This window comes from Chiloscyllium plagiosum, unplaced genomic scaffold (assembly GCF_037043375.1).
Source record: "Chiloscyllium plagiosum isolate Xiang-an unplaced genomic scaffold, Cpla_swu_hap1 HiC_scaffold_12, whole genome shotgun sequence".
NCBI classification, from domain to species: domain Eukaryota; kingdom Metazoa; phylum Chordata; class Chondrichthyes; order Orectolobiformes; family Hemiscylliidae; genus Chiloscyllium; species Chiloscyllium plagiosum.
Window position 1 is genome coordinate 77726301 of NW_028270150.1, and position 20795 is coordinate 77747095.

At 44.7% G+C, this 20795-nt stretch overlaps 1 protein-coding gene across 1 annotated transcript in view; it reads left to right on the plus strand.

The window, feature by feature from the left end:
- Nucleotides 1–382: 382 nt before the first annotated feature.
- LOC122555490 (ribose-phosphate pyrophosphokinase 2-like) overlaps nucleotides 383–20795 on the plus strand; it is a 45279-nt gene continuing 24866 nt past the window's right edge. Inside the window, exons 1-2 of the mRNA XM_087992959.1 lie at nucleotides 383–619; nucleotides 16724–16907. Coding sequence (XP_087849085.1) covers nucleotides 498–619; nucleotides 16724–16907 — 306 coding nt within the window. The 5' untranslated portion in view covers nucleotides 383–497. The remainder of the gene's footprint in view (nucleotides 620–16723; nucleotides 16908–20795) is intronic.

The window sequence follows — 20795 nt, forward strand, 5'->3', positions numbered from 1 at the left end:
CTGTTTGGGCGGACCGTGCCTGGGGGCGGGGTCTGTTTGGGCGGACCGTGCCTGGGGGCGGGGTCTGTTTGGGCGGACCGTGTCTGGGGGCGGGGTCTGTTTGGGCGGACCGTGTCTGGGGGCGGGGTCTGTTTGGGCGGACCGTGTCTGGGGGCGGGGTCTGTTTGGGCGGACCGTGTCTGGGGGCGGGGTCTGCTTGGGCGGACCGTGTCTGGGGGCGGGGTCTGTTCGGGCGGACCGTGCCTGGGGGCGGGGTCTGTTTGGGCGGACCGTGTCTGGGGGCGGGGTCAGTTTGGGCAGACCGTGTCTGGGGGCGGGGTCTGTTTGGGCGGACCGTTGCGGGAGGCGGGGTCTGTTTGGGCGGACCGTTGCGGGAGGCGGGCCTCCTCTCTGGGCGGTGGAGGAGGATCCCAACATCGCTGTGTGTGTGAGAGAGACGGAGAGATGCTGGAGACTGATTCTTAGTGACTCGCTCGCTCACTCTCTCAGCAGCAACAATGCCGAATATCGTGCTGTTCAGCGGCAGCTCGCACCAGGACCTGTCCCAGCGGGTGGCCGACAGGTTGGGTCTGGAACTTGGCAAAGTGGTGACCAAGAAATTCAGCAATCTGGAGACATGGTGAGTGTACCCCGGGGGGTGGGGGGAGAAAGAGTCCCGGCCTGTGCCCTGACAGTCTAGGCCTGAGGACTGGGCCTGAGTCTGGGCGGGAGAGCTCACAGTCATCCCTGACCACGCGGCCTGGCCCTGGCAGGCGGGGGAATGGGACGCCCCCCCCCCCCCCCTCTCTCTCTCTCTCTCTCTCTCGCTCTCTTCCCTATCTTTCCCCCATCTCTCTGTGTCTCTCTCTGTCTCTCTCCCCCCCCCCCCACTCCCCTCTGTCTCTCTCCCCCCACTCCCCTCTGTCTCTCTCCCCCCACTCCCCTCTGTCTCTCTCCCCCCACTCCCCTCTGTCTCTCTCCCCCCACTCCCCTCTGTGTCTCTCCCCCCACTCCCCTCTGTGTCTCTCCCCCCCCACTCCCCTCTGTCTCTCTCACCCCACTCCCCTCTGTCTCTCTCCCCCCACTCCCCTCTGTCTCTCTCCCCCCACTCCCCTCTGTCTCTCTCCCCCCACTCCCCTCTGTCTCTCCCCCCCCACTCCCCTCTGTCTCTCCCCCCCCACTCCCCTCTGTCTCTCCCCCCCACTCCCCTCTGTCTCTCCCCCCCACTCCCCTCTGTCTCTCCCCCCCACTCCCCTCTGTCTCTCTCCCCCCACTCCCCTCTGTCTCTCTCCCCCCACTCCCCTCTGTCTCTCTCCCCCCCCACTCCCCTCTGTCTCTCTCCCCCCCCACTCCCCTCTGTCTCTCCCCCCCCCCACTCCCCTCTGTCTCTCCCCCCCCCCCCCCCACTCCCCTCTGTCTCTCCCCCCCCCCCCACTCCCCTCTGTCTCTCCCCCCCCCCCCACTCCCCTCTGTCTCTCCCCCCCCACTCCCCTCTGTCTCTCCCCCCCACTCCCCTCTGTCTCTCCCCCCCACTCCCCTCTGTCTCTCCCCCCCACTCCCCTCTGTCTCTCCCCCCCACTCCCCTCTGTCTCTCCCCCCCCACTCCCCTCTGTCTCTCCCCCCCCACTCCCCTCTGTCTCTCCCCCCCCACTCCCCTCTGTCTCTCCCCCCCCACTCCCCTCTGTCTCTCCCCCCCCACTCCCCTCTGTCTCTCCCCCCCCACTCCCCTCTGTCTCTCCCCCCCCACTCCCCTCTGTCTCTCCCCCCCCACTCCCCTCTGTCTCTCCCCCCCCACTCCCCTCTGTCTCTCCCCCCCCACTCCCCTCTGTCTCTCCCCCCCCACTCCCCTCTGTCTCTCCCCCCCCACTCCCCTCTGTCTCTCCCCCCCCACTCCCCTCTGTCTCTCCCCCCCCACTCCCCTCTGTCTCTCCCCCCCCACTCCCCTCTGTCTCTCCCCCCCCACTCCCCTCTGTCTCTCCCCCCCCACTCCCCTCTGTCTCTCCCCCCCCACTCCCCTCTGTCTCTCCCCCCCCACTCCCCTCTGTCTCTCCCCCCCACTCCCCTCTGTCTCTCCCCCCCACTCCCCTCTGTCTCTCCCCCCCACTCCCCTCTGTCTCTCCCCCCCACTCCCCTCTGTCTCTCCCCCCCACTCCCCTCTGTCTCTCCCCCCCACTCCCCTCTGTCTCTCCCCCCCACTCCCCTCTGTCTCTCCCCCCCACTCCCCTCTGTCTCTCCCCCCCACTCCCCTCTGTCTCTCCCCCCCACTCCCCTCTGTCTCTCCCCCCCACTCCCCTCTGTCTCTCCCCCCCACTCCCCTCTGTCTCTCCCCCCCACTCCCCTCTGTCTCTCCCCCCCACTCCCCTCTGTCTCTCCCCCCCACTCCCCTCTGTCTCTCCCCCCCACTCCCCTCTGTCTCTCCCCCCCACTCCCCTCTGTCTCTCCCCCCCACTCCCCTCTGTCTCTCCCCCCCACTCCCCTCTGTCTCTCCCCCCCACTCCCCTCTGTCTCTCCCCCCCACTCCCCTCTGTCTCTCCCCCCCACTCCCCTCTGTCTCTCCCCCCCACTCCCCTCTGTCTCTCCCCCCCACTCCCCTCTGTCTCTCCCCCCCACTCCCCTCTGTCTCTCCCCCCCACTCCCCTCTGTCTCTCCCCCCCACTCCCCTCTGTCTCTCCCCCCCACTCCCCTCTGTCTCTCCCCCCCACTCCCCTCTGTCTCTCCCCCCCACTCCCCTCTGTCTCTCCCCCCCACTCCCCTCTGTCTCTCCCCCCCACTCCCCTCTGTCTCTCCCCCCCACTCCCCTCTGTCTCCCCCCCACTCCCCTCTGTCTCTCCCCCCCACTCCCCTCTGTCTCTCCCCCCCACTCCCCTCTGTCTCTCCCCCCCACTCCCCTCTGTCTCTCCCCCCACTCCCCTCTGTCTCTCCCCCCCACTCCCCTCTGTCTCTCCCCCCCACTCCCCTCTGTCTCTCCCCCCCACTCCCCTCTGTCTCTCCCCCCCACTCCCCTCTGTCTCTCCCCCCCACTCCCCTCTGTCTCTCCCCCCCACTCCCCTCTGTCTCTCCCCCCCACTCCCCTCTGTCTCTCCCCCCCACTCCCCTCTGTCTCTCCCCCCCACTCCCCTCTGTCTCTCCCCCCCACTCCCCTCTGTCTCTCCCCCCCACTCCCCTCTGTCTCTCCCCCCCACTCCCCTCTGTCTCTCCCCCCCACTCCCCTCTGTCTCTCCCCCCCACTCCCCTCTGTCTCTCCCCCCCACTCCCCTCTGTCTCTCTCCCCCCCACTCCCCTCTGTCTCTCTCCCCCCCCACTCCCCTCTGTCTCTCTCCCCCCCACTCCCCTCTGTCTCTCTCCCCCCCACTCCCCTCTGTCTCTCTCCCCCCCCACTCCCCTCTGTCTCTCTCTCTCCCCCCCACTCCCCTCTGTCTCTCTCTCCCCCCCACTCCCCTCTGTCTCTCTCTCCCCCCCACTCCCCTCTGTCTCTCTCTCCCCCCCACTCCCCTCTGTCTCTCTCCCCCCCCACTCCCCTCTGTCTCTCTCCCCCCCCACTCCCCTCTGTCTCTCTCCCCCCCCACTCCCCTCTGTCTCTCTCCCCCCCCACTCCCCTCTGTCTCTCTCCCCCCCCACTCCCCTCTGTCTCTCTCCCCCCCCACTCCCCTCTGTCTCTCTCCCCCCCCCACTCCCCTCTGTCTCTCTCCCCCCCCCACTCCCCTCTGTCTCTCTCCCCCCCCCACTCCCCTCTGTCTCTCTCCCCCCCCACTCCCCTCTGTCTCTCTCCCCCCCCACTCCCCTCTGTCTCTCTCCCCCCCCACTCCCCTCTGTCTCTCTCCCCCCCCACTCCCCTCCGTCTCTCTCTCCCCCCTCTCTCTCTTGTCTCACCCCTCTCTGCCAAAGCCCTGTCAGACCCCAGCCTTGTCTTCTCCTGCTCTTCATGACACCAACCCCTGGGCCATGAGGATATGAGGTGCTCAGCCTCCCCATCCACCTTCCTGTCTTGGTCGAGACTGGCAGCAGAGTTCACACATACACACACTCACTCACTCTCTCCATCTTTTTAACTATTCCACCAGTGCTACTCAACTATTTCAGCCCCACGTGCGTCTTGCCATGGCGAGTTAGGAGAGGAAAGGCAGCTATACTTTTTATTTTCCCTGCCTGTCCCGCTGAGAATGCGAAGGGTGCCCAGCGAGCAGTGTTAGTGATCCATCGCAGTGATGATCAGGGCTTAGAAGTGAATTCGCTGCAGAGTGACCTGTGGTAGTGGAAGCACGTGCAGTACCGTACCAGCAAAATGCCATCAGCTCTACATGAAGGGGTGGGGAGTGAGGATTGGTTTGGAATTCGGTTGTCATTTGTAGTACACAGGTATCTACTTCAATTATCATCAGGGTGTTTGTGGGGGGAGTGAAGTGTAACTCTTGTATATTGATAAAACTTTTAATTATCAAGAGACAAAGACTTGAAAGGAATCTGGATTTTGCATTTTAATTAGTAGTCTGCCTCCTAACTGACTAAAGAATTCAACAAGGGCAGCTAGTTTTAAAGTTGTTAACTTTTTGTTTACAAAGACGCATGAGGATGGAGCTGAGCTCCAAAAGCTTGCCATTTCAGATAAACCTGTTGGTAACCAGATAAATGTGTTGTCATTTGATTCTTGACTGTGTCCACCCCAATCTAACTCCGGCATCTCCACGTCTTATTTAGACGTGAATTAGTTTGCACAGCAGGTAGCAGAAATTGACAATGTTTAGACTATATCTTCAGCTTTATAAACTATGGAATTTAGAATTCCTTCGCTCCATTTCTTTAGACAGTTTTTAAATTGCACCTCTTTAATAGTCTTAGTTTATTGACATCCATTTTTTGTTTTCTTTCACTTCTTTGTAAAAGGCATTTAGATGTTTCTTCATATTAAATATGCAAATCATTGAAAGTTATTTTGTTTTGCGGGATTTGTAAGTATTAAGGTGGGAGAGGGAAATTAACGCTTTCTGGCCAAAATGTATCTACAAACCAAGAACAGTGTGATTCTGGAAGATCTTTCTGTAATCAGGAATGTGAGGATACAATGGAAAATTGTTTATCCAAGCTTTAATTGGTTCAATGACCTAGTGTTTGCATTGTGATTCACTTCACAGGGTCAATATAATTAGTGCAGCAAGATGAAATTAACATTTCAAAAATCATATGATTACTTAAACAGTTCTAATTCTTAATGTTTGGAAGAATAATCTTTTACTGTATTTCTGATGTGATTGAAGGAAAACTATACTATAATTTAGGATAACAATGCCTGAACTTTCAAATGATTTTCTAAGCTTGATACTCCTGGGTTAATAACTTAGTTACTCATCTGTACGAGAACACTAAGTTTCAAAATAAAATGATCTGCACATAATGGGTTTTGGGGATTAATTAAATTAGTCTTTGAAAAGCCTGTGCAGTTTGAAGATGACATTCAAATGAAAGTTACATAGTGACCTTGGGGAACGTGATGAGAGCAGATTTGATAAGAGTCTTTAAAATTGTGAATAACCTGACAGTTGGTGGAAAGCAATTATTCCCATTAACAAAAGAGTGGCAAACAAGACGATGCAGCTTTGAAAGGGATTGAAGGTAACTTATAAATTGCCATTTTTTTCAAAAAGATCATTCTTTATTTTCTCACTGCTTTCTGATGTGACTAGAAGGTTAGCAGCTGAAGTTTTGTCAAACTGCTGCAAAAGTGAAATAGATTAATGATTAACTTTACATTTAAAGCTTAGTGACAAGTGTTCAGCAATTTTTAAAGGCAATTGTTGCTGTTGGTAATGTGCCTTGTAAACTATAATGCATAATGCAGCCAGTGTTTGAGGCTATAGGTCCCTTTAGTTTAGCAAGGACAGGTTAAGGCTTGTCTGGCATGGATTAGATTGCCAAACGTTTGCTCATTTTATAAGAGTTACATGGATTAGTGAACTTTGTTTAAATTATCACTGTATGCCCATGTGAAAGCTAATGCTGTTTCAAAATCATGAAGCAAACAATGATCTGGGTAAATAGTGGTCTGGCATCGATCTTTACAAAAAAAAATGACCTGTTACTGCAACTTAACACTCATTATTTTTGTTTTGTGCCTCTATCCAGTTCCTGCCTTAACTCAATGTTTCAAGCCTACATTTAAACTGGAATCCATTCCTTGAATTTAAATTTTGTTTTGAACAGATCAATATTGAGAAATCTTACATATAATGTATTATGATCATCTCCATAATTGTAGGCTTTGAGGAAATCTTTCTGAAACTTCTGAATCTGTATCTGAAAGGGTTTGCTAGCTAGGAGGTGCTCTCAGTACAACGTTATTGAACCACAACTGTGACCATGAGATGCTCCTTGTCACCTCTTAAAGTCATAGAGACTTACAACCCAGAAAGAGGTCTTTTGGCCCATCATCAGTGCTAGTCACCACGCACCGATCTAGTGCCATTTTCCAGGACTTGGCCCATCATCTAACTTCATGAATGTTGAAGTGATTCCCACCACTATCCTCTCATGTAATGGGTATCATGTACCCACCACACTTTGGGTGAAATAATCCTTCCTTAAATCCCTTCTAAATATGCTGCCTTTTATCTTGTGTCTATATCTCCAGTTATTGATCCCTCTATTAAGGGAGCTAAGAAAAATCTTTCCCCTCATCTGTGCGCCCCCCTTCATAGTTTTGTAAATCTTTATCAGGTCCCATCTTGGCTCCCTCTATTTTAAGGAAATGTGGTGACCAGAACTGTAGGTGATACTCTGCAATGTGACCTTGTGGCTCTGAAACTCAATCCCACTATCAATGAAACTAACACACCGTATACCTTCTTAACAACCATATCAATCTGGGTAGCAACTTTCAAAGATCTATGTACATGAACACCAAGATCTCTCTGCTCGTCTACACTGCCAAGAATCTTGCCATTAGCCCAGTTCTCTTTATTTCTGTTGCTCCTTTCAAAATGAATCACCTCCCACTTTTCCTCATTAAACTCCATTTCCCACCGCTCAGCTCTGCAGCTTATCTATGCCCCTTTGCAACCTGCAACCTCCTCCTGCACTATCCACAACTCCATCGACCTTAGTGTCATCCACATATTTACTAACCCATCCTTCTACGTAACATCCAGGTCATTTATAACCATGACAAACAGCAGTGGACCCAAAACAGATCCTTGCGGTACACCACCAGTAACCGAACTCCAGGATGAACATTTCCCATCAGCCACTACCCTCTGTCTTCTTTCAGCTCGCCAATTTCTGATCCAAACTGCTAAATCCTCAATCCCACACCTCTGTATTTTGTACAATAACCTACCATGGGGAACCTTATCAAACGCCTTTCTGAAATCCACATACACCATATCAACTGCTTTATCCTCCTCCACCTGTTTGATCACTCAAAGTTTGAGAGGCATGACCTACCCTTCACAAAACCATGTTGACTATGCCTAATCAACGTCCTTTTCTAGTCCCACCTGCCAGCACCCGGTCCATATTCCTCCAAACCCTTCCTACTCATATACCCATCCAGATGCCTCTTAAATTTTGCAATTGTACCAGCCTCCACCACTTCCTCTGGCAGCTAATTCCACAAATGTGCCACCTTCTGCGTGAAAAAGTTGCCTCTTGCATCTCTTTTTATATCTTTCATCTCTCACCCTAAATCTATGCCCTCTAGTTCTGGACCTCTTTTTTTTCACCCCCCCCCCCCACCCCAAGGAAAATACCTTGTCTGTTTACCCTATCCATGCCCCTCATGATTTTATAAACCTCTATAAGGTCACCCTTCAGCCTCTGAAGCTCCAGGGAAAAAAGCCCCAGCCTATTCAACCTCTCCCTATATCTCAAATCCTCCAACCCTGGCAGTGTCCTTGTAAATCTTTTCTGAACTTTCAAGTTTTACAACATCTTTCCAATAGGAAGGAGACCAGAATTGCACGCAATATTCCGAAAGTGGCCTAATCAATGTTTTGTACAGCTGCAACATGACCTCCCAACTCCTGTACTCAATACTCTGACCAATAAAGGAAAGCATACCAAACGTCATCTTCACTATCCTATCTACCTGTGACTCTACTTTCAAGGAGCTATGAACCTCACTCCAAGGTCCATTTGTTCAGCAGCACTCCTCAGGATCTTGCCATTATGTGTATAAGTCCTGCTAAGATTTGCTTTCCCAAAATGCAGCACCTCTCATTTATCTAAATTAAACTCCATCTGCCACTCAGCCCATCTGGTCAAGATCCCGTTGTAATCCGAAGCAACCTTTGCTGTCCACTGCACCCCAATTTTGGTGTCATATGCAAACTTAGTAACCATACCTCTTCTGCTCATATCCAAATCGTTTATATAAATGATGAAAGGTAGTGGACCCAAGGATCGGTGCTTTCCATTTTTCTTTCAAGCTGTATCTTTTCAGTTCATCATCTAAGCTAAAATTACTGGTGATGTAGCCCCTGCTCTTTTACAATTGTGTCTTGGAAGTTGCCTTGAACAATTGGACAAGATCTTGACTTAACTGTTCATCTCAAAGACCATATCTCTCAGTCCACACTGTACTTACTGACCCGCAGTGACTCCTAGTTAAGCAATACCTTGTTTTTAAATTCTGAACTTCTTTCAAATGCCTTGATGGACTCACCTTTCCCAATCCTACATACCCACACTCATCTAATTCTGGCCTCTTCCATGCCTATTCATGGCTTTAGTGCTTGGACCTCAACCATTATTTCCCTCGCCAAAACTCTCTACCCCTTTTTCATCCTTTAAAAGTTCTTCCTGACCAAGCTTTAGTTCATTTACTATCACCTCATTATGTAATGGACACACTGTGTTTTGTAATTTCCTTGTGATATTTTATTCCATCAAAAGCACTACGTAAACACTGTAAAATTCAAGATACCTGGTATTCTGCCAATCAGGATATTTCAAACAGAATCTCCAATTCTCCCATGCCAAAATGTGACAATCAATCCAAATCTTTTATGCAAAATTGCTTTCCTTTAGTACAACCTGAAACCATCAGAATAATTTATTACCCAATTTATTCACTTTTAATGCTTATAAGCATACCCAAACAATGTTATGTTTGTCACTCATAATTTGGATGAATGAAATTTACTTCGATTGTTAGTTGCCCAGTATTGTGTTTCTTTATTGAAATCTGACTGGTCCACTTGAGAAATGTTCTTTTTATTACTTTGACTGATTATTATGTTCCACTGGAGGTAATTGTAAATTGAGTATGAATATGTCACTGGAATTATAAAAATTCAGTGCAAACAGGTTGGTGTTTAAGCTCCACATGTCTTCTCTCAACCTTTCATCTCATGTTTTCAACAAAATCTTTCAGTCCTTTTCCCATAAGCACTTTGATAGCTTCTGCTCAACATAAATGTATCTCTGCTCAGTCCACAACATTATTTAATAAAACCTGAAATTCAACCTTCTAATATAGCGTGTCAGCAAATTTTCTCCTATTATTGCTCTTGGATTTCTTCTACCTCTTCATTCTCGGTTTGAATCAGTATTGTTTATTGTCTTGAGAGAACTATATTAATGAATATTTTTGAATAAAGCTTTGAAGACAAATGCAAACAAAAGTTAATCACATTTTATTCTCTAATAAGGCCAGTACTTAAGTTTGATGGCAGATGTGTGGTGGATGTACGCCATATATAGATGTTGGATCATTCATAATGTTATAGTGGTATGTTTGACAGCCTCCGCATGTGTAAAGTGATGTTACAATTTTGAGAAAGGCGAGAGCCATTTTGCACAAATATCATTGACAGAAATGATCAGATTAATTTTAATGTTAGTTGAGGGGTAAATATTTGGTTAATGTGCATCGAGTGATGTGTATAGTGTGTAAATAAGGAGAGTTAGCATACTTCCAGCTTTGATGTGCGGGTTGTCCTATTTTTAGCCTATGCACAGCAGCACCATGAAGAGAGCCAGATGTGAAGGCTCTCCTTGTTAGTAAATAACCTCTATCAGCAGCTGTGCCTCATGACATCGCAGAGAAATTATGGCGCAAAGCTAAACCTCCAAGAGGAACTCCAAACATTTGGTACCAATTTATAGTGTCCAAACTGCTGATACTTTAACATACCTTGGCATTTATGGCCCACAGTTTCTAAGCTTTCAGGACACTTAGGGAGAGTTGAAGGCAAAGGGAACAAAAAGTCTGGTTGTTGTGTGCTGTCTCCAATGGTGGCAGACATCGTTACACCCCACAGGTCAGCCACTGCCCACCTCACATTGGGCAGTGTCTGATCAGTAGGGCACTGACACAGTGTGGCCCATCTGCTTCAGTGAGTGTTTGAAGCTTAGGTTTTGTGCTCAACAACTGAACCAAATCCATAGCATTTAACCAATAAAAAGAAAACCATTTTTGGTTAGGAGCATGTGCACAGGCTTGACAGTCAATGTGTAGCTCATTAATAATGTGTACAAAACAGCTGTGATTGATATGGAACTTGGTAGTCTGAACTACGAGAAATGAGTCTTGCTGAGAGTGGATCACTGAAATTTTAAAAATTACATGTCCATCAGGCAGAGGAAACACATCAGCAGTGTGTTTTCTTTGGTTTAAGAAATGTACTGTTCTCCTTATTGAAACAAATCTCTCCCACCCCAAAAGAGCTGGTTTAAGACATATTCTCTCCATCTACATCCCCACTCAGAATTAGTTAACCTCATGAATACCTTTACTTCAGTGTTTTATTGCGTTCCAGAGGCGACACAGCATAAAGAACCCACAGTTCTTTGAAGAATTTGCCATTTCTATCTGTAGAATCTCCAAATCAGACCATCAGTAATTCATGGAGATTTATTTTCTTACTTCAGTCATAGATATAGGCATTGCTAGCATGACCTTGAGCTCAGTGGCTTACTAGGCTATTTCAGAGAGTGATTAAAAGTCAACTGCACTACAACATGAGTGGTACAAAGACATGCCCATCCTATCTCTAATATTGTGGCCTGGGAAGGGACAGATATTAGTTGAGGTTTGCTGCTACCATGAGCTTTCTGTTACTTGCACCTCCTTCAGAACATACTATGGTGCTGTGTGTCCTGGAGACATTCAAGATCAAGACATTTAAACCAATTGGATACTGGATGTGAGTCAGAACCACATTCTCAATCTCAGCTATCATAAGACCAACTGGTACAGATCATTCCCTTGTGTACAGTAGGTTTCGGATGCAATCCTTGAAGCTTTTCATTGTAAGCAGAATGCCATCAGCCATATTAGCTACCTAGTTTTGAAAATCATTTCCTTGGCTCAGTTGAGCAGGCAGTCTCTGAGCAAGAGTGGAAAAATGTAAATGGTTCAAGGCTGGCACACAATGATGGAACCTGAAAGCCACGCAATACACTCAATTAATTGACAGAGATCCATGCAAGATGACTCTGCATTAAGCTACGTAAAGTGAACAAACTATTAAGTAGTACCCCAAGAATATTGGTTAAAATATTACCAGAATATCCAAATACCTTTCAACCAAGGAAATGCTAGAGGAAATTCTGAAGAAATGAAATCAACGTTCATCAAAGAATTTGGCTATCAAAAACAAAGATAAGGAAGCTGTCCCCAAATGCCATACACAGTTGGACAGATGGTGGCACACTACTTTGAGTTTTACTTTTTGTGGAACTCCTTCACCAAGGAAGCATGTCATGGCAGAGATAGGTGCCAAATCCTTAATGGTATTTAACTTACAATGAGCAAAGAGCCTGGTGCTAACGTTATACTGCCTGAATGTATCAAACATGGAAACCTGCACTCCTACAAACTTAGACAAACTTCAGTCTCTGGAGGGAGGTGGTCATATCATGGATGTGTCACAAGGATTATGACCCTGAAAAGGAACAAGGGCAAGCTTAGTGCCTGTGACAAACTATTGAGACATCTCCTTCCTAATCACAGTATGAAGAGTATGTGCTCGTGTTAGCCTAGTTTGATTGCAGAGTCTTTGCTTTCAGAACTGGAAAAGCTGCAATTTACATGATCTTCTCTGTCCAGTAGCTGCAAAAGAAATGTCATGACCAATGGAGATGCCACTAAATGCTATGATTAAGTAACATTGCTTAATTTTGTACTTTTTGACTGTATCTGGCTGGTGAGCAGTTACTGATTTTAGTTACTGGATACAAATTTTGTCTTGGACAGAAGGATGCAGTGCACTGGTGTGATGGGTGAAATTTATATTTTTTATCTCTAAGCTCAAGCCTGTTATCCATGAGGGATGGGACAAGGACTTCCTGTGGTTTAACAAAAACAGATACCACTCCTTGGTAAACCAATTGTAGTCCTTTGTTTTACAAAGGCAGACTGAACTAGACAATATGGTGAAATGAAAATGGGGTCTGGGTCCGACCTCTGAGTATGCGAATCCACAGGTAACAAATAAGTGGACAATGAGGACTGAATATACAAGCTGGTGCAAAGTTTGAGATTCAGTTACGGGGATGTCATGTTCGTGACGTAAACATGGTATTCTGCTTTAAATGACAGCTGCACTGTTGTGACAGTGCGATAAGACTGAGTGGTCAAGCTTCCTGTTTTTATGGCCTACATTTGGTATTTGGCCCTCTTGGAAGGTAAACATGCTATAAAATTTCCTGGTCCCTATATGTTTTCATTACTAATAGGTTGTGGTATTAAAGTGACAGTTCTGATAAATGCATTCCAATAAATCGTTTCCAAATCTTTGGCCCACAAAATGTAAACATCATGAATAATGAATAAGCATCATAAGTGGGATAGAACGGCTGGGCTGTATGTACAGTAGTTCAAAGATTATGGCTTGCATATCTCTGCAAATTTGTGATTGACATCAACCTATATCTCACCTGGGCTAGATTCTGTCATGTACCGGGCCGTCAGCATGTTTTATATGATTCCGAATGGTCGAGGTTAGATTCCAGAACTGCTATTCTCTGAAAGGACGTCTGTTCAGAACCCAGTTAGAATGAATGAAAATCCATGTGAAACTAATTAGTGGCTGGTTAAGTTGAAACTCGTGAAAAAGGAAAGTTCTGACCGAATACCAATTATCAATTTGTTCTACATACTGTGCTATGATTCAACTACATATAATTAAAACCAAGCTTGGTAAGTTTTGAGGAGTGCTGCAAAATGTCACTGAAAGCAGTTGACTGATGAGAGATTTCATTTCTCCAGCCAGTTGTGGTTTTGTTTTGTTGTTGCTTAAAATAAACTTTGCTGCTTGGGAGACACAGCAGAGGCATAAGTCCGTGGTGGGAATATTCAAATCTGGTTTTGTAGGGTAATCTGACCTTGGTTACTTCTGGCAACATGCACAGTTACTTATTTTTATTTCTAACTTTGTTACCTCAATTTTCTGTCATAAGGCAAGAACAATTTACGTTTTATTCTTTAGTGGTTACTGGTTTGGTTGACAGATTATGACAGGAGTCAGTGATTTGTGATATTTACATAATCACGTAATAAAAATTGGAGTATATGGTGACTAATTCACTACAAACCAACGACGGTCAATATATAAAATAGGCCTCTATCAAACCAGGACTGTGAGGGTAGGTGAACTGCGTGAAGAGCCAAATCTCAATTTGATAACTCATCTTATGGTGTGGCAAATAAGGAGACGTAGTGGAGTAGTGGTAATGTCATTTGACTGATAATGTTCTGGAGGCATACTTTCAAATCTCACTGAAAAAATGCAGTGAAATCTGGATTCAGCAACATCTGGAATATAAAAAACTTGTGGTGAAAATCTCTGATTCACTAATCTATTTTTGAGGCTTGTAGACATATCAGTTCAAGAGCATTTAAGGATGGGCATCAAATACTGGCACAGCCCGCATCCTACATTAGAAATTTTAGTAATTCATAGAAAGCTGCCTCTGTTTGGGCATAGTAAGTTTGGTATTGGCCAACTAGAAATATTAGGTGGCAAGACCCCATTTAGTTCAAGCTAATATTTCACCATTAGTGAAGTTCTCCCTGGGATTGTAGCTTTTGTGAATGTGGCATTGTTATTTCTGCAGAACATTGATGAAACATCATAGAATTGTTACAGTGCAGAGAAGACTGCTTAATGCATCAGGTCATTGCTGATCCTCCAAGAAAGTCGTTAATCCACAAGTGTTCCTGTGCTCTCTGTCCTGTTTGCAAATGTAGAAGAACTGTGGCAGAGGAGGAGCTTTATTGGTTTTTACCTTTTTGTTCATATTAACTCTATAACTGCAAATGGAAAAAAAGCAGACCGAAAATAAAATAGACTATTCTAAACTGTAATCCCTTCCTTGAAAGTCTTTAAGTTGAATGGTGTCATTACAATCATGCTGTGCCCCTTCCATTCTGTAACTGAACCTAAATTTTGTGTGTAATTTAAATCTCTCCAATGCTGTTCCCTAGCTACAGACTCCATTAATCTTCCTGGCAATAATCTGATCTTAAATCAGATTGCTTGTTTATATTTTTAGTATCATATTTCATCTCCAGGCGAGCTTTTAACCATCTATTTGTTCTATGGCTAAAACAACCAATTGTATCTTTTATAATATGGCCCGACATTTGCTTTGTTTCATTATGTAACTGAAAGCTTCATTCATGCCTTCATTACTACTGCTCTATGCTATTCCAATGTACGTCTGGCAGATCTCCCACATTCTACCGCTTACAGATTTGAAGTTATCTAAAGCTGTGCTGGCCATGCCTTAACTCTCAGAAATCCCATTCCCCTATTACCCTGTTGCTCACTGACCTTCCTTGGATCCTGATCATGCAACATCTTGGCTTTAAAATGCTATCCTTACTTTCAAATCCCTTTTGTGGTCTTGACTCTACCTGTCTCCTCCAGCTTCTCAGCCCTCTGAGATATCTGCACTCAATTTGAGCTTCTTGCCATCTCTAATTTTAATCGCTGCACGCTCAGTTTTTGGCTCCAAGCTCTGGAATACCCTGCTTACACCTCTAGGCCACTCTACATTCCACTTTTTAAAGCTTACCTCCTTCAGCAAGCTCCAGGCCATGTAGGTTATATCTCTTTGTGTGACTCAACATAATACTTTGTTTTGTAATCTTCCTGTGAAGTGCTTTGGAATGCTTTATTTTGGTGAAGGTGCTGTACGTAATTTATGATAATTGGGTGTGGAATACCTAGCCATATTCTCTCCCCCCCCCCCCCCTCTTTCCATTTCTTGGTTGGATTAAGTGTACTTACACCTGAGAATTTGAGTTGCTAAAAAAGTAATTTTTACTACACTGAGTCTGTTTAATAAACTTATCGTTGAGTGGCTTTTTGATGCTTAAAAAAAATTGTCTTGGTTTAGTGACCAAATGATGCAAAAATCCTCAGACTCCACTTTTAATTTTTCAACCAGAGCAAGTCTGCTCTCTAAGTTAATATTCCGTTTGTTTCATGAAGAATCCTAAGTCATTGGAAAATCTAGCAGAAGTTCTAAATTTAAAATACTGTATGAAGCAACACAACGTATTTATTATATCCCACTTATGGAATGCTGGGAAACATCCTTCACAGTAAAGCTAAGTTACTTCATTCAGAAGATGTGAACGTCAGCCGTTTGGTTTTCCTTTCAGGCAGTTTTAGTTTCAGACAGAGCTATAATTTTTTTTTTGAAAGCCCGGTACATAGTTGCAGTGAAGATATTCCTTGTCCATACAACATTTTTAACTTTCATAAAATCATGCAGTGTAGCTGGCACCCATCTTTGAGCATTAACTTCAGGTTGTTTAACCTGATCTAGGTATCTGATAGGTTAAACATCTTAAGTGGCAATAGTTATGGAACAAGCTACTTTATTTATAGGTAGCAATAGCATTCATGCAGAGACCAATTCATTTATGAAATGGTATTTACATTCCAGGGGATCAGTTCAGGGATCTCACAATAATTTGGGGGGGCATTTTAAGAATGGGAGCTAGTTTGTTCCCCCCCTCCTTACTTGGAACCTTAAGAGTTTGGAACTGTGACAAATTGGGGAACCGTGCCTGGGACTGATATTAACTAATAACAAAATATATTGTCATCCCTCCTCCACTCCTTAACATGGCAAAACCACTACCACTTCCTGGGTCATCCCCAAAACTGCCGCCTTGGTGTGCTTTCGACAGAATCTGGGTCTTTGCAGGATTCAGTTTGAAGTTTCTCCCAGCTTCCAAGAGGCTCCCTCCTCCTCCTTGTTTCACTGAATTGTAAAGTCCAGCATTCACTAGAAATTGATTCACTTGGTCTTCTGGGAATCCTTGAAATGATTTTCAGCAGCAAGGTCAACTCCAGTGATGAAGATTTCTGGCCAGGCAAAGTTTCCAGCATCCTTAAATTTATACTCTTTGACTTGAGAAATGCTGATACCAGCATTCTGTGTGGTGGCTAACAGAGAACAGTTTTTTTTCCATTGTGCTGGCATTGGCTTCTGTTTCACTTTCTTCCATTGCATATTCTTTCGGGTGTGAAAGCTGGCATTTTGGTTCTAATAGAACGTGACCTGAGCCCCAGTTCCCTGGGCAGCCAAGTCACATTGATATACACTTAGCACAAATTGTAGGAAGTCACCTGCTCCATTTTACCTTGTTTTAAACTGCATTTTTTAGTCCAAATACCTGACAAAGCATTGACCTCTCAACAGCACTTATCTGGAATATGAATAGTGTTTTTAATCTCTTTTGTGGAGCTTTCTTAAAGTAATAACTCATCCATTTTGATTTGTTTTGCAGTGTGGAAATTGGGGAGAGTGTGCGAGGAGAAGATGTATACATAATCCAAAGTGGCTGTGGGGAAATCAATGATAATTTGATAGAGCTGTTAATCATGATCAATGCCTGCAAATTTGCATCATCCTCTCGAGTCACTGCAGTTATTCCTTGTTTTCCCTACGCCCGACAAGACAAAAAAGACAAGGTAACAGAGTTTTTTGGTTGGTTGTTTCTTGTTGGATTGTAGGAGAGATGAGAGGAAACTGATGCACAATATGATTCATAGAACAAATATGTAGTAGAACAATAACAGGTTCAATTAAAATAGTTGCGGTTCATTTCATTTATGGGGAAAAAGTGTGCCTACGTGAAGTAAAATTGAAAACATTTTATGGGGAGAGATTATGATTTTGATCTGGCAACTCACGAATGGCAATTCTTGGACTTTTTTTTTTACAAATTCCTGAATATCCTGTTGAGATTGTGTGCCTTTTATTCATCAAGATAATTGTTTTAAAATAGTTTTTGGTAAAGAATATTTCCAAAGCATGTTTTTGAAATGCTGTTCAGAATTTTGTGAAAATTGCAGTACAGAATTTGCCCCATCCTTTCTGCACAAACTGAGAACTGAATCCGTCCGCCTAATCCCACTTTCATATTTTGTCTTCCATGTGAAAGGACTACAGTTAGGGTTCATATCTAGGCAGTTGCTTTAAAATCGGTTTCCACATCTATTGCTGTTTCACGAAATTAGTTCGAGACCCCAACCACCCTCTAGAGAAAAAAGTTATTACTCTGGTTATTACTATTACTACTATCCCTCTAATATTTTTAGCAAACAGTTTAAGTTTATGCTTCTTAGTCGCTGACATTGTTAAAAAGATAAATATGCCCTCACAACCTTAAATACCACAAAACTCTTTGTTCCAAGGTGGACAACCCCAATGTATCCAATCTTTCTTAGAATCACAGAATCCCTACAGTGTGGAAACAGGCCATTTGGCCCAACAAGTCCACACTGACCCTCTGAAGAGTATCCCACCCAGACCCATTCCCCTACTCTATTACTCTACATTTACCCTGACTAATGAACCTAACCTATGCATACCTGAATACTGTGGGCAATTTAGCATGACCAATTCACCTAACCTACACACCTTTGGATTGTGGGAGGAAACCAGAGCACCCGGAGAAAACCCACACAGACACAGAGATTTGTGCAAAATCAACACTGATAGTCGCCCAATGCTGGAATCGAACCCGGGTCCCTGGCCCTGTGAGACAGCAGTGCTAACCACTGAGCCACTGTTTCTTTGGTTATATTTTCAGAGTCAAGACAACATCCTCACAGTTCATTTCTGCACTTTCTCGAATGTAATTACATCCTTTCTCTGATGAGGTGATCAGAACTGTTCACAGTATTCATGTTATGGCTAAACTAATAATGTATACAGTTCCTGTATAACCTTCCATTCCTGTTCATACATACGATATATAGGTTTTGAATGGAAAGGAGTCCATGTGTTCGAACCATTGTTACCTCATCTACATTCCTGCCTAACCCTATTCACCCCTTGCTTACCAAGAACCTATTCTTTTCCTTAATCAAGCCATCTGTCAGTCTATGAAACTCCATAGGATACAAGCCTCGCCTTCTTCACAAGATAACATGCCATCTTCAGATATTAGTCAGAGCCAGAATCATACAGCAAGGAAAAGACCTTCTGTCCAACTCCTGCATGCCAACCAGATTTCCATACTATTCTAGTCAGTCATAGAGATGTACAGCACAAAAACAGACCCTTCGGTCCAACTCATCCACGCTGACCAGACATCCTAAAATAATCTAGTCCCATTTGTCAGCATTTCACCCATATCCCTCTACATCCTTTCAATTCATGTAACTATCATGTAATTATACCACCTCCACCACTTCCTCTGGCAGCTCATTCCATACATGCACCACCCACTGTGTAAAAAATGTTGTCTCTTTTATATCTTGCCCCTCTCACCTTAAACCTATGCCCTCTAGTTTTGGACTCCTCTATCCTGGGGAAAAGACCTTGGCTATTCACCCTATCCATGCCCCTCATGATTTGATAAACCTCTATGAAGATCACCCCTCGACTTCTAGGCAAAATAGCCCAGCCTTGTCAGCCTCTCACTATAGCTCAAACCTTCCAACCCCAGCGACATCCTTGTAAATCTTTTCCGCATCCCCTCAGGTTTCAGAACACCCTTCCTATTGCAGATCAATTGAACCTCTGAACTGCTTCCAACACAAATCCATTCTTCCTTAAGTAAAGATTTACAAAGATATAATACTGTAAACTGTACCCCCAATGTGGTCTCACCAATGCCCTGTGATGCTGAAGTATAATCTTACTACTTGAATGTACGTATTACAAAGATCTTGGGTAGTCTGTGCTTTTCATCTCAAACTTTGTTTTCCTGTTAGTATATTTGGTCATTGCTCTTCTGTCAACATTTTTCAGTTTTTTTTTATACTGCCAATATTAGAGTTAATATTTGCACAATACCTTTTGGTTTTTTTTTTGAAAAAGTAGACTTTTTACAAGTTGGAAACAATCTGTTCAGATACCGATATACGTACCAGAGCACTGTTGGCTAATTCATTTTAAATGTTTATCACATTCATTGCGCTATAACATTAGTTGCTGTCATGGTATTTCTGACGTTGGCCTGCTCCACAGTCAATAAGTGAACCAATATTTACACACCAATCTTTTGCTTTTGGTGTCTTGGATCCTGTTTGTATGAACTGTTATTCTTTCTGATTGCATGGTAACCTGATGCAACTATTTAGGGGTAACTGTGGAGGTTAGAGGGAAGGGAATGTTGAGGGTGCAAGTCTTGACTGGAAACTGTTTGCAATTCATGAATAGGAACAATTTTCTTTCAGAAGCAAGTTAGAAACTATATAAAGTATGATGGCTGTCTCCCAGTGAGGAGGGAATAATTAGTTTACCTCTACAGATTGACTCTGACTCTGAAAGATTCCTTGAAGATTAACTCAATTAATATTGAAAAATAGGTATAACATGAGTAATAGCCACTGACTTTTGTGACAAGTAAAAGGCTGTGTTAAATCTAGACCCTTCACCTCCGGAATCTGATGCGAGAGACAACCTGACTGATGTGAATTTTTCTGCTACTCTGATTCTACATGAAATGAGTTTGGACAGTCACAATCTAGTTATGTATTCTGCTACTTGTCTGTCTCAAAGTCTGTGGAAATGTTCAATAGCATCTCTCCAACCACTGCATACTTCAGTCACAATGACCTTAGCTTAAATCTTTCACCAGTTCATGTCGTCTCTGTCTGATGTGAAGTTTGCTTTCAAGGCATTTGATTTCTGGTAAATTTCTAAAACAACTATTTTCCTCCGTGTAGTTAGACCATACTTTTGGAAAGTAATGTGAACAAATAAGTGATAGATGATTTGAGCTGTCAAAGCCAACATCCTCTATATCTGTGTCAAGATTACCCAATTTAGAGGAGAATTGTTTGGATAAAATAAAAAACTATTTGCTTGTTTATGTTTTTGTCACTGAGGCGCTATCAATAAACTTTGATAATGATAATTTGTATTGTCAAATCTGGTGATCTCACCTTGACCCACTCCTTTCCACCCCTGTTCATAAGGAGGAAAATGCTTTTAAACTTGTATGATATTTATTGAAGTAACTGCCTACAGTGTGCATACGCTAATTCTGCTTCAGTCCAAAACTAGGGGGCATTTTTTTAAGGTGAGAGGAGAAAGATTTAAAACAGACCTAAGTGGCAACTTCTTCAAACTATGGTGTTTAGTGTGTGGAATGAACTGCCAGAGGAAGTGATGGATGCAGGTACGGTTACATGTAAAAGACATTTGGATAAGTACAGGAATAGCAAAGGTTTGGAGGGACATGGGCCAAATGCAGGCAAGTGGGACTAGTTTAGTTTGGGAAACTTGGTGCTCAAAGGGGCTGTTTATAGTTCATCTTTGAAAGGATTAAAGTGTAACCCAAGTAGTTGAGATGACTTCTGTTTTACTGAAGTGGTTTGTTGGGTACACAGACACACAGATAC